General features: G+C 43.4%; 1 protein-coding gene across 17 annotated transcripts in view; it reads left to right on the top strand.

The window, feature by feature from the left end:
• sox5 (SRY-box transcription factor 5) overlaps positions 1-13,462 on the top strand; it is a 249,484-nt gene that overhangs the window by 218,632 nt on the left and 17,390 nt on the right. For 11 of the 17 annotated variants that reach the window (XM_076875575.1, XM_012919844.5, XM_076875576.1 and 8 more), the window contains 3 exons: positions 375-501; positions 4,056-4,141; positions 12,254-12,418. In XM_076875575.1, coding sequence (XP_076731690.1) covers positions 375-501; positions 4,056-4,141; positions 12,254-12,418 — 378 coding nt within the window. The remainder of the gene's footprint in view (positions 1-374; positions 502-4,055; positions 4,142-12,253; positions 12,419-13,462) is intronic. The other 6 variants (XM_076875579.1, XM_076875572.1, XM_076875581.1 and 3 more) reach the window with 2 other exon arrangements.

The following is a 13,462-nucleotide window of genomic DNA, read 5'->3' as shown; positions in this document are numbered from 1 at the left end:
TTTTGGTTGGTGGGAGGTTTGATGCAGGGAGAAGGGAAGAGAGCACTGTCTTCCAAATAAAACGAAAAGGCCAGCTGTTGTTAGAGTTTAGTGAACTGTCCTCGTGACGTGGCTTTTTGTGTTTGAAATGACATGATGCTCTCTTTACAGCCGTGTGTTCCGCATTGATTACATGCATACAGTCTATGTATATGAATGCATTTGATTGTGTCACTGTGCAAACACACCTTTATTTTCAGCATTGTTCATATCGCTCCCAGTGCATGCACACATGAAGAGCTGTACAAATGGACAGGTCGTAATGTTTATGCCTTCTCATTTCCCTTTCTTTTCCCCCTTTTCCTCCCCCCTTGTTCTTCCCCCTCCTTCATCAGCAGGTCCAGGGCCAACTCCCTCCACTGATGATTCCTGTCTTTCCCCCAGACCAGCGAACTCTTGCGGCAGCTGCGGCCCAGCAGGGCTTCCTAATGCCCCCTGGCTTCAACTACAAGCCTGGCTGCAGTGAGTGGCATCCGTGCGCGCACACACACGCTGTACATTCATGAATAGGTGCAACTTTCAGAGTAGCTTTTATGTGTGATGTTTCACATGTTTTTCACCAAGCAAGCAAGGTAGAGTCCTACCATTTTCCCACACAAGGAGTCTGGTTGTTTCCCAAAAGACGAGCTCGCCCCTATAACAACATCTCCCTCTTAATAGAAAAACCAGTCCAAATACACCCTTCCTGTTTACACTCTCTTTATCTCTCTCTCCCTCTCTCACTCAGTCCTTTTGGCTCCTTCCTTTTGTCTTGTCTATTTTTTGATGTATAAAAGCAACAAAATGAAGGCGTCCTGCAGAATTATTTTTTTTTTTTTTTTGGCTATCACGCTCCGGCTGTGTGGCAATGTGTTGTTTACCATGATAGAGGGAGAGAGAGAGAGAGAGAGACACAGAGATGGGGAGAGAGAGAGGAAAAAAGGAGAGGTTGGTGCTTGCCAGGGGATGCTGAGAATAAATGCACAGTGGGGGGGGTTAGCAGAAGGGGGGGGAGGGAGGGTGGTAATGTGACCTGCCCCAGGTTCTCCTCACATTAACACGGGACGCAGCCAGAACATGTTTCCAAAGCAGCCCCCACACGCGCGCGCGCGCACACACACGTCCAGACAGCCAGAAATGGCTTTGTGGAATTGCAAACACACACACACACACAAATCAGACACAAATATGTAAGTGTGCGCACAGGCTCGTGCATACTCCCCCCCACCCCACCCCACTTAGAGTTTCACAGCTTCCCAAACAAGTCCATTCCATTTTAATTAGTGCCATCTTCACCCACGCCCACTGCCCACGTAAATACCCTGTCAAGTAGTGGGCTTGTCTTTTCACTGCCTCAGCCAACTTCAACCGGACTGGCACACTGCGGCAGGCCAAGCCGCCCCTGAGAAAACTCTCTGGCAACTTTCGAAGTTGTTGTGAGTCGATGTAGTTTGGTGGTGAAGCTCTAAATAGGACATGTGTAGCATTGTGCGCTGACATATTCTCACGGCGCTTCGCAGTTTGGAAGACAAGAATACATTTTATTTGCACAGTATGGATTTCTGCGCATTCCAAGCCTCTCCTGTTTAAGCACTTGAACAGTAACGCAGTCTTTTTTCACGCTGCAGTTTAAGAAATCAGCTAGCGTCTTCGAGGGAGGATAACGAATAAATAAGTGCAAAACATACCTGCGTTTATGGTTGTAACTTTTTGAAAAAAGCTGGAAGCTTAATTCCAGCTATTTTTAGGGTAGCTTTGCATGAACAACAGTTCAAAATACTCTTCTTTAATCTGATACTAAACCTTGACGCTGCCCCTCAATTCATCCACAGTCTGAAACGTGCCAGTTTAGATTTTCTTCCTTAAACCCAGATGGGCCCACACTTTCAAACAGAAGCTTTGAGCAGAAGCTGGGTGGCATTTCTGTGCTTGAGTCTGGAGGAGAGGCTGAGATGACCATATCAAAGATCTTTGATCTAATGTTTACTCTTTATGATATCATATGGATCAAAACATGTCTGAGTGTGCAACTTCATACTAAGAGATCACTTTGTTATTTGAAATTTTGGCCATGTTTTATATCTTTAACTTTCAGAGTAAACAGGAAAAACCTAAAACTTTGGCCTAAATATGCTGTTTCCCGCTCTAAAGTTTGACAAACTCTGTTTTATTTGTTTGTTATTTGGAGATGAGACTAAAGTGATTCAAAGGGTGTTTTAGAGATGAGTAACCTAAACTAAACATCCCAAGTTCAAAACACAGGTTTTTCTTTTCAAAAATTAAGTCTGAGTAACTTGAGAAATTGTTCAGAACAAAGTAACACAGAAAGCTTTACTCTGTATGGTAAGAAAACTGCATCGTCTCACTGTTGCTTTCATGTTGAAAGATTCTATAATACCTCTTTAAAAATAAAAAATGTGCAAAATTGTAACATCAAAGTGTCACTGATAATGTTTTTGTATATATCACTTGCCCTCATCCATCTCCCTCATTCGTCTGTTTGTCAGTGAGAAATCTCAGCCTCGTCCGCCGTCCCCGAGCCAAGAGCAACATGTTTGCTTTTCTCTGTCCTTCTCCCTTTTGTTACAGCGACCCCCAGGAGGAGCATAAATATCCACTGGGCTCATGTTTGTCCAGGGAGCAAGGAGAACAGACCAATCTCCTAGAATACACAGTCCTGAAATAATTCTTTAATCCCTCCTGCCCTCCTTCCCAACTGGACAAAGGAATGTCTCAGCTTTGCTTTCACCCTCTTTTTTTCTTTTTTGTGTGTGTTATTTTTAAGAGTGAAGATATATGGGAAAATATGTTGTAAGGAAAGTCTGGCTTGTGCCAAGCTAGGACACAAAACGTACATGGGCAAATACACACAATAGATAGAGCCAAGAGGCTGATCACTGTGCTCAAGGTTCAGGTCAGAAATGCAAGGTCAAGCACTGAGAAGCTTCTCGAGTTTTCTTCAGATGAAAGAAGTTTCCTGGATTAGATATCAGCACAAAAGCCCGATCTCGTCCACCAACTCCTCTTTAGTTAGAGAGCAAGTTCAAATACACATCGGAGCTTTCAACCAGCATGTTTGCACAATATGACCATAATTAAACACCGTATCCTCTTCTTTTCTCCCTTCTGCTCCTCTCGCTGCTATCCCTCACCCTCCACCTTCTCTTTCCTGTTATCTCTGACCTTTCTGTCCCTCTTTTTCTTTCTTTCTCTCTCTCTGAGTAATTACAGTGCAGCCTATCTGCACTTACTAACTAATAATCCAAACTCGCCCCTTTCTCCCCTTTCTTTCTCCACCTCGCTTCTGTCATCTCTTCCGCCCTGTTCATCCATCTATCTCTTGATTTATCACTCCTGACAGAAGGGCGAGAGAGGGATGAAGGAAAGGAAGAGACAAAATGGAGAGGTAGCGAGTAACTTGTGAAGAAGGCACCAAGAAGGAAAGAAGCAAAGGAGAAGAGTGAGGGGAGCAGTAAAAGCAGCGCTGTGTCCACAAAGCAGGAGAACAGACAGTTGAGGGGGAAAAAGGGAGAGCGGAGAACAGCAATCGGCAGTCGCGGCTCTTAATTACGGTGCTGGGGCCGGCTTTATCAGAATCCCTTCACCTCACTGCTCTTTGTCAGGGGGTATTAAGGAGGAGGACACACAATCAGGCTTTTCATTAGGGCCTTACCGGCAGCGGACACAAAGGATGGCTTTAACAGCTGCAGAAAGGGACTCAGGTGGCAGCGGTGGTGGTGGTGGGAGAGAGGGTTTATGGGGGAGAGGAGAGAGGGAGCAAGAGACTAAAGCGGGATGAGAGGGAGGAGAAAAACAAAAGGATGAGGGGAAAGAGTGAACAAGAGAGATGGAGGCTGATAGGAGAGGAAAATGGAGACGTGGGTGGAGAAGGGGTCACAGAGCCATCCTAGTCTAACAGGGGGGAGGTGGAGAAATTGAGGATAAGGTGCCATTGGTGTGTAAAGTGCTCGAAAGCAGTCATTGTTTTTAATTTGATATTTCATTTTATATAGAAAAAATGTGATTCTTGTCTTCAGGTGACCCCTACCCTCTCCAGCTCATCCCCACAACGATGGCTGCTGCTGCTGCCGCCACACCAGGTCTGGGACCCCTACAGCTCCAGGTAAGGCTATAGCACCTACAGCTGAGCTCTCAGAAATAAACGTAGGGGCCAGAAACATAAAAATGACTTCCAGGAGTAGCCACAAACCTTCAGATATATCACAGACGTTTCTCTTCTCACTGGGATGATGCCATTGTGAACAATTCCCCTAACCCTGACAGTGTTCACACCACATTCTGCTGCCCACTGAGCTAGACAAGACCACAAACACAGCCACAGGGGGGGGATGCGCAGCTGTCACTTTCAGCCAAAGTGTTGACACCAAAGTGATCCCACAAAAACATGATCTTTATGATCAGCGCTCAGGAAAGAAAAGCACACACAAACAGAGAGATGTGACAAATGTAAGCGTAGCCCTCGGCTTTGTCCTGTGATAGGGAGCAAATGTGGTTGATGCAGTTCAGTGGGAGCTGGCATGGAGAGCAGAGCACAGAAATATTCAGATTGGCTGTCAGAGGTAATTTGGGGGTGATGCTGAAGACATTTCAATCTCCCTTTACAGCACAGACTTTACCGAAGGCTCTGAATAAACCAAAAGAGGGATATTTCTAACCTAAGGAATAGGTTTGGATCACTGTACTCAAGCATGCCTTTAAAATGAAGTGTCCAAAACTTTTCGCATCACAAACCAGAAGTCAAAGCATTAAATCATTCTTCAATCAATCATTCTTCATTTTATCTGTTTCGGAGATGTTGACCAAACAAAGGAAACTATGACAAAGTTGAACCCAGGATTTAAGGGGCAGCTTACATCTACATGCACCTCAGGGGACTCTGTGGAAAGCAGGGCAGAGATGAGAGAGAGTTAAATAGGAAAGGTAAAACACAGGTGGGAAAACAAGCTGACATCTGTTATCCAGCTTAAAAGGAGGATGAGATTCGTGCTTTTCCTCTGTGTGTATGTAAAATAGGTGCCCCTATGGCGGCCACTTATGTAATCTTGACCACTGTCTGCCCTCACACGACTAGAACTCAGAGATCCACGTCGGCTTTGGGCCCCCCTCTCAGAGGGGTTAAGAGCTTGCACTGGCATCCTCTCACTCGCCTGTCTGAAACACATTAAGCACTAGTGCAGGGCTCTCCCTCAGTACACTTGGCCACCTGTGTACATCTGAGAGAAACAGCTGCATTTGACACACATGTTTTCATGTAGTTCTCCACGTCTTTTCACTTACACACAAGGGGAATGATGAGAAAATATGGGTTAAAGGTCAGACAGAGGGTGTGTAATATATTTGCACCTGTCAGCCAAAACGTGCAGCTCCATATGCTAGACACTACAGGGAGAATAGAATAGCTGTGTAACTCTATCATGGAGAACGGACCCCGCTGTCGTCACTGATTTCATTATTGCTTGCGCGCCTGTGTGTGTGTGTGTGTGTGTGTGTACGTTTGTGTTTAGCCCCAGAATAATTTTCTCTGTCTGTTATCACTGCCTCAATCTAGCTGTCCATATGTTCGACTGTGTTCAGACTCACTCAAAATCTCCAGTCGAACAGCTTTGTCCACCTTGCAATCGGACACACACACACAAGCAGGGAGGGGCAAAAGAACACAACAAGTGCAAAAAAAAAAAAAAAAAGGAAAACCCATCTCACTCAGTCAGATTTCTTTCTTCCAATCCTCCAAGAGAAATACACATCCACATGCACGCTCACACAAACGCAGGCGCACGTTGAGATTAAGGCTTTGTCACAAAGAAACGGATTTGCCAGGGCTAACACAAGTACAGATGTCTCAATGTGGATGGATTTCCTTTGGGATCGTCTCTGCGCCCTCATTTGATAAGGAGGTGTTTCTGTCGCCCAGACGAGACATGACAGTTAGCTCGGCCCCCGGGTCGCCACGGCAACACAGCGGTTTGGCGGGGAAGACACGAGTGAACCCATTCAGCCGACACGCATACACAAATGAAGACAGAAAATGAAAGATTTTCAGATACAATGGACAATAAACTAAGGTGCATTCAGGGGAACATGCAGACATGCCCACGGGTGTGTTATTTCAACATGTGGGCTGGACTTGAACCACACACACACACAAACATAGTGATTACAGTTTGTACACACGCTTCTCACATATGCTACACTTCCCGTGCGCCTGGGGTCTAAGGTTTAGTCTTCAACAATATGAAGAATCTATATTTGTTGTCCAAATTGAATTAAATTCAAATCCAATATATTTTGATTTGAAAAGGAGTTAAAGGGCTTTTTTGACAGTCCATAAAGAGCCTTTCTTATCTTAAGCACTATTGATCCGGTTTAGGTCGTTAACTTTGGTATCACAGCACATCTGACTGACTCACTTTGGGGAAAGTGGTATATTATATACACCCACTGATACAATATAGGATCAAAAACTGCATTTGGTACCTTGCTGGTTCAGTTTGCTTAAATTAGTATACCTGGCAATTTTATACATCCCTCTTAATTTTCTGCTAATAAATGACTGAAGTTATTGTTTAAAAACAGCAGCGGCTCCTGTACAAGCAGCTTGCATTGATGAAACTGTAAGCAGTATAGTCTGAGCTATGGATATTCTTCCTTTTCCAGTGTATAGGTGCAGGATTTTTTTTTTTGCTCACTCACTTATTTGCCTATGCAGGCATGAATACTTCCTTTAAATACACTCATATATTAAGCTTCTCTATGTAGCTCACACTTTGAGCAGTTGCTAATGTGATTTTTTTTTTTATTGCTGATAAAGCTGTTAGAGGAGAGCTGTAGTCTAACTGGGCAGTTGTGTTATTAAGCTGTCTGTGTAGGAACAACAGCCACAGAGAAACTGTTCAGCTGTTACTCTATGTAACTCTAGTTTTATGAGTATGAGTGTAGCCTCTAATAGGCTTCACCACTGGTTGTCTTGGGTGGCCAGCTTTTAGTCTGTCGTGGCTGTGGTTACCCCTTGGCTCCACTCCTTGTCAAGTGCCAAAACACAGAACCCCACAATCTTTTGTTAGCACGTTATCAACTAACACCTCTGTCTTTTATGTCCTATTTTCTGTGACATAGGACTCTGCAAACCCACTAAAATGTAAAAAAACAAACATATTTGTAATTTAAAGTTAGAGAACTGTTAAATTGATGAATTCTCCCTTAAAGTCCATAATATGAACAAGAATGTTACTTTGACACAATCCTGCATAAAGTTAGTTGTCAGGCAGTCAGCTCATATAAGCTGATAGCTCCGTTTTTATACATTTTTATGCATCCAAGTGGCAAAGTTTACACAGGGCGCAGTATTTGCTTAAACTTGCCCACATTTCCTGCACAACTGGAAGCCGCTTTGCGACCCACCTCCACCACAGCTCCTCCGTTCACACTGTGTGACTTCATCTGTGGTCATTAATGCCTCCTCTGTTCTGTATGAGGGTCCTTTTGCTGCTCTAAACAGAGTACAGCCTTACAGCCAAATATAAATAATCGCAGATAAAAAAATAATGTTTTTCTTTTGACTAAAGTGATTCTGACTGAAACTTCTTTTGTGCCAGTTTTTTTTTATTTCTGTCATCGCAGAAATCTCAGTCCTATTTGGAATCTTGTTCCTTGCAGCTGATAGACTGTAGATACGAAGCAAGAAATCAAGTTTGGAATAATGGCTTAATCTGTGTGTATCCAATGTGCACACAGAAAGAAAGAAGACCGAAAGAAAACCTTTCAAAAGCACAGTGTCGACATAAGTGCAGTTCTTAGAAAAATGTATTAAACTCAATGATTTTAAAGCTTTTTTTCTATGTTTGAACCGTCCTCCATAGAAATCAACAGAGTGGCTCTTAAAGTCAATAGAAGCTTAACACTGAATCCTCTACAGAAGCTTTTCAAGGCAGTGGAGGCTTTGGAGTGTACAAGGTTGGCATTTAGCATCTTAATCTGTGGGATGAGTGTGACATTGTGCATTAGAGCATGTTAATCTGGCTCCCTATTGACCCTTGATATCATTGATATCATCCACATCACACAAATGGACTGAGAAGGACAGACAGAGAATTGAAAAATGAAAAGAAAATCCACTTATCCTGGTGAGGGAGAGAGAGAGATTTGAGGTAACGATGAAAAGGCAAAAGTACCAGAGGATGATCAGCTGAAAGGATAAACAGAGAGAAAAAGAGATGAGGGAACGGAGGTAAGCACTGGAATAAAGTGTGTTTGTGCGCAACAAAGTGTGTGTGTGGCGTGGTATAAAGAGGGTCAATGGCATGGGTCAGGCATCATATGGAGAGGCAGATGTTGGAACATATTGTCCTGGATTACCGCACTGTACACCGGAGACATAGATGGACGAACAACGGATAGGCGGTTAGAGGGAGGAGGGGAGGGGGAAAGAGGAACAGATGAGAGAGGTAAACGAGAAATCAATCGCGCAAGTCGTTTTTTTTCTACAAAACCTTATCTGGAAGGAAGACAGATAGCAACACAGCAGTTTTCTCAGATGCTTCAGTGTTGGAGGTGCTGAGAGATTTATTTTTGAGATTGCACTGTGAGCCCGTGAGCAGCAGGGATAGCAGATAAAACTTCTGAACCCTTAAGAGAAAAATAGATTTTTATAGAAAATAGAGTTCATAGAAACATTTTGGTGTATAAGTCCCACGTACTTTGAGCGGCAGTTTTTATATTCCAGCTTTAAATTCTGGTGAAATTACAAAATAAAGTATAGACTGCATTGTTGAGAAATTTTTCACTTTAAGTAACCCAGCGATGTTAAAGTAAAAGCTAAATATTGGTTATTTCGTTCTATTCAATACTTTAAAGAGAGCACAAAGAAAAAGAAATAGCCAAAATACTTGAGATGTTTGCTGTCAAGGTATAAAGAAAGCATTGTAGTTATTTTATTTAAACTTGACCACTATATTGTGGTGAAGTAATCTCTCTGTGTGGGTTGTTTTTATTCAGTTTATTGTAGTTCAATCTCACATAGGTTTCCAAACAAGAACAAAGGCTCGAAAGCAAAATCGAAGAAGAGGTTGATAAGACGTAAAGATCGGACAGCGTTTGTGTCAGACGCTTCTGACTCATTATCAGTTTTACCGAGGCTTGTCTTCTTTTTTTTGCCTCTAAGTACCAAAACAACCCACAAGTGGGGGTGAAAAAAACACGCTTAGATAGACAGAGAAGAATCCATTAAGATCTATACAATAGTCCTCATGTCCACGTAAACAATAGAGCTCAGACCGCTCTGAGGCGCCCGCGTACTCGGACAACAAAGATGAGGCAAGCTTGTAATCTGTCTAAGGCTGCAGATTATTGACCAAGATTCACAGACACACACAGATCCCCAGTGACTAAGCTGACAAGAGAAACAGCAAAACAAGAGAATGGACACAGCTTATTGTGTGTGTCAGGGAAGATGCACACAAGATAGTGTCAGTACTACTAATACCACAGAGTGACCCCATGTTTTCAGTCAGAGAACACCAGCAGTCTCCCATCACCTCCCCACCTGATGTCAGTAGAGGTCGGGCTACACACAGACACACACACACAGACACACATGTAAAAATTCTATTGACATATTGCTTGTTTCACATTAAGGGATTAGGAACATAAATAGGGAAGGGCTGTACAGCTCAGCAGTGTGCCTGGGTTGTGAGTGACATTTCAAATTCCTTAGTCTCATCCTGCAACTGCAATTGCACCCCCTCCCCAATCTGTGTGTGTGTTCACTCCTCTAGTCACCCCAGGGGGCTTTGCGCTGTCACTTCCTGTTTGTTGACATGTATGTCGTTGTGGCTACGCTCTGGGCACGCTCCACAGTGCCTCTGCCCTCTGTACCGTGTGTGTGTGTGTGTGTGTGTGTGTGTGTGTGTGTGTGTGTGTGTGTGTGTGTGTGTGTCATTGCTCGCCGGCCCATTGAGCAGGCTTTGAGTGACGGGAGCTGGCCTTGTAATGGAACTCAATTCACTCCGTAAATAAAGAGGCCTTTGAACCACTGGTCCGAATATGGCAGGACACACATACACACACAGACACACCGCCTGTGGTCCACTCGCCGGGGGGGTTTGGCTAGCAGGGAAGGGGGGGGGGGGTGAGGGGTTTTCATGCTCGGCTGGAAGTCCACCCCCACACCGCCCGCCTTCCCCTCCTTTGCAGGAGCTACAGTACAGCTAATTGAAGAGCAGTGAACAAGCACCGGCTGATCTGATCTCAGCGAGCTGGTCAACTGTGCCGCGTCCATGGAACTCACAGCAGCAGCAATACATCCAGTGCACATTATGTACCTCAATCATGCACTTCACTCATGTTTGAGAAATCTATACAGATACTCATCAGAGAAGAAATACTTGCTTATGTGTATTTTACACTTACAAGAGACTACTCAGGAGCAAACAGTAAAGTGTGAGAGCCTTACACTTTAGAGTGAGTGGGGGGGGCAAGGCTCTCAACAGTCAGTGAAAAATGTGGATTGCCCTTTTTTTCCCTCCATAACTCCAAAGTGTTTATCAGGGATGAAATTACTTTTCACAGTATTTTTGATTTATTTATTTATTTTACCTCTGAATGCAATTCTTGGAATGGCAGGTATCTGTTTTAGAGTGAAATTACAAGTTTAGAAAATCAATAAAAGTAATAGAAAAAGATAGAGAGAACTGTCGTAGAAAACATGCTTTTGCGTTGCTGTTGAATTGTTGGACAGTAAATATTGTACTATTTGAATGAATGGCAGTCATGAAGAGATTATTTCATATTCAAATATGAGATTCTTCCAAAAAGTATGCCGCTGTGCAAGTGTGTGTGTGTGTGTGTGTGCGCGCACGCCAACAGTTTGAATGTCTCTGTTTTTTTCCCCCCTTGGTAAAGAGATAAATGTCTTACTTTAAGATAGCAAAGAGGAGAAGGAGCTAATGTGGCTGTCAAGCGAGATAGAGTGAGGTACAAATGGACAGAGAGAGAGAAACAGCAGTGACAGCATCTCTTCCTTGTCCATTTGCATAAACAGGCCTTTGTTTGACGCCGGTGGCCGGCAGCCAAGCACCAACAGAAGGACGGAAGTTAAACTAAAAAAAAAAAAAAGGATGGTCTTCTTCCAGAAAAATATTCCACCAGAAATAAATAATAACAATTATAACTATTCAAAAAAAAAAAAGAAAAGAAAAGAAAAACAACACATCAGTTACTTCGTGCAAAAACAACCATTATGTTGCTCTTCAGAGGAAGCACTAACAATTCAGAGGAACACAAAACCAGCGTCTTAGAGATTTGTATTAGCCAACATGAAAGTAATTGAGCTTTGCGGGATGATTTTGAGCAGAAAGACAGAAAGAGGCATTTATGAATATTGAAGCTTCGTCCAAGTTGTGAATATTATGCTGTGTCTGTTGCTGTGGAAATACTGGCCAGAGACTGTTTTGTGTGATACAATGCTATTGCATAAATATCCCAGAGTATGTTCGCACCATCGCAGCTCACACCATAATGCTTTTATTTAATTGGAAATTAATTAAATACATAAATAAGAATAACGAAAACAGTGTTTTGGTTTTTTTTGCCTCCTACTGTAGTTATTGAATCAATTTATCTTTATTTTAAACCTATTTCACGACATTTGCGTCTGTTTTTGCATCTTATTGTCGACGCATTAAAAACATCACAGGGCCACTAGACACTCCTGGCATGTCCCATCTGGCATGTAGCGTCACAAATTTCTCTCCTTCTCCATCATCACTTTTTTTTTTTTTACCTTGAGCAAGAGCTGGGCTCGCCATCGTGACCTCGATAGGCAGAGTGTTTGCCTTTCTCCCACGATGCACCTGGAGGGGACATGGCCGTCTTGAGGCCTGTCAGAGAGGCTGTTAGCGCTTCTCCCATGGGGTGGGAGGGGGGCTGACAGTGGAGATGTCCCACTCTATCTTTCTGTCACACAAACAGAGGCCGGGCCACTAATGGCCTCTTCTTCCAGAGCTTTTTAGCCGCCTTTTTCTTTTCTTTTTTTTTTTGTGGTCTTGACTATTCATTTATTCATGTCATCCTTTCTTCTCCTTTTTTTCTCCTCCTCCTCCCCTCTCTTTTTACCCCCTCTCTTCTCCCTTTCTTGCTGTCCCACCGACCCAACTCTTGCCTCTATCCTGTCTCCCCCTCCCGTCCCTGTCTCTCTACCTGTCTCTCTCTGACCTTGCAGCAGTTGTATGCTGCTCAGCTAGCAGCCATGCAGGTTTCCCCTGGGGCCAAGCAGCATGGAGGCAGCCTTCCTCCCCAAGCCAACCTGGGCACGCACTCGCCACCCACCAACACACATTCACAGAGTGACAAGGTCCGCAGCTCCCCGCCACCAAATAAAACCAAGGTAAGAAAGAAGAAATGTAACATATCTGTGTGTGTGCGCATGTTTTTGTGGTTTGAAAGCTGGCTAACAAGGTTTCTTCGTCAATAACGAGCACGACTTCATGAATGTTTAAAAAAAAAAAAAATCCACAGCTTAGGAAATAACATTTAATTCCTGAAGTTTTTAATTAGCAATCACATCTGCTTTTCAAATTCCTGTCTCTGATATCACTAAAGTGTTATTTTTCGACAAGTTTGCAAGAAAGCTGTCAATGGAATATTTCAGCTTTCTGTCTGTGGAAGTATTTTCCATAAGTTTTATTTTCTCAATTCAGCATCAGTCTCTATTTCTTTAAAAAAAATTCTTGATGGTAGTTGAAATATTCTTACTGCGTCGGGTAAATTCTTCCAGTTCATTCAGGGGAGGAAAAAAAAATCCAGTCAATTAATGCTCAAAAAGGCTTTAACAGCCTAATTACTCGAACTGCGCACACGCTGGCCTTTCCAGTGTGACCACGCTAGCTGAGAGTGAATGACTTCCAGTGCATGAGCTGAAAAATGTGTTCCCGAGTGTCGCAAACACATTTTTATGTTTTTTTTCTCTTATCAAACAAGTGCCCCAAGCAGCGATCTGCTTCTCATTCTATTCTCATTCTATACCTTAGTACAACTTGGTCCTCGATCAGTTCACCTCAAACACCAAAGGTTGATCAGAAACTTCCAGCTGGTATCGGGTCGGAATTCAGGATGTATTGGTGCTTCTGCCGTTTTCTCGGCTGGCTGCCCAATAGGGGCGAGGAGAAGCCTTGTGACCATCCAAGTGGAATTCTATGAATATCTGGTTGGCCATTGGGACACATACCACCTCTCTCACACACACACACACACACACACACACACACACACACACACACACACACACACACACACACACACAAACAGCCATGCCTCCTACCACCCTCTGTCCACTCTGTGACCCTCATAAATGTTATAGTCAGTCATAAACACAGGCACTGTGTCTATAAGTAATTCTAGACTATCAAAATCCCACCAAGTTCGACAAGCT

This window comes from Maylandia zebra, linkage group LG17 (assembly GCF_041146795.1).
Source record: "Maylandia zebra isolate NMK-2024a linkage group LG17, Mzebra_GT3a, whole genome shotgun sequence".
In the NCBI taxonomy this organism is placed as follows: Eukaryota; Metazoa; Chordata; class Actinopteri; order Cichliformes; family Cichlidae; genus Maylandia; species Maylandia zebra.
The sequence above is the reverse complement of the archived record's forward strand: the minus strand, read 5'-3'. Positions and strand labels throughout refer to the sequence as shown.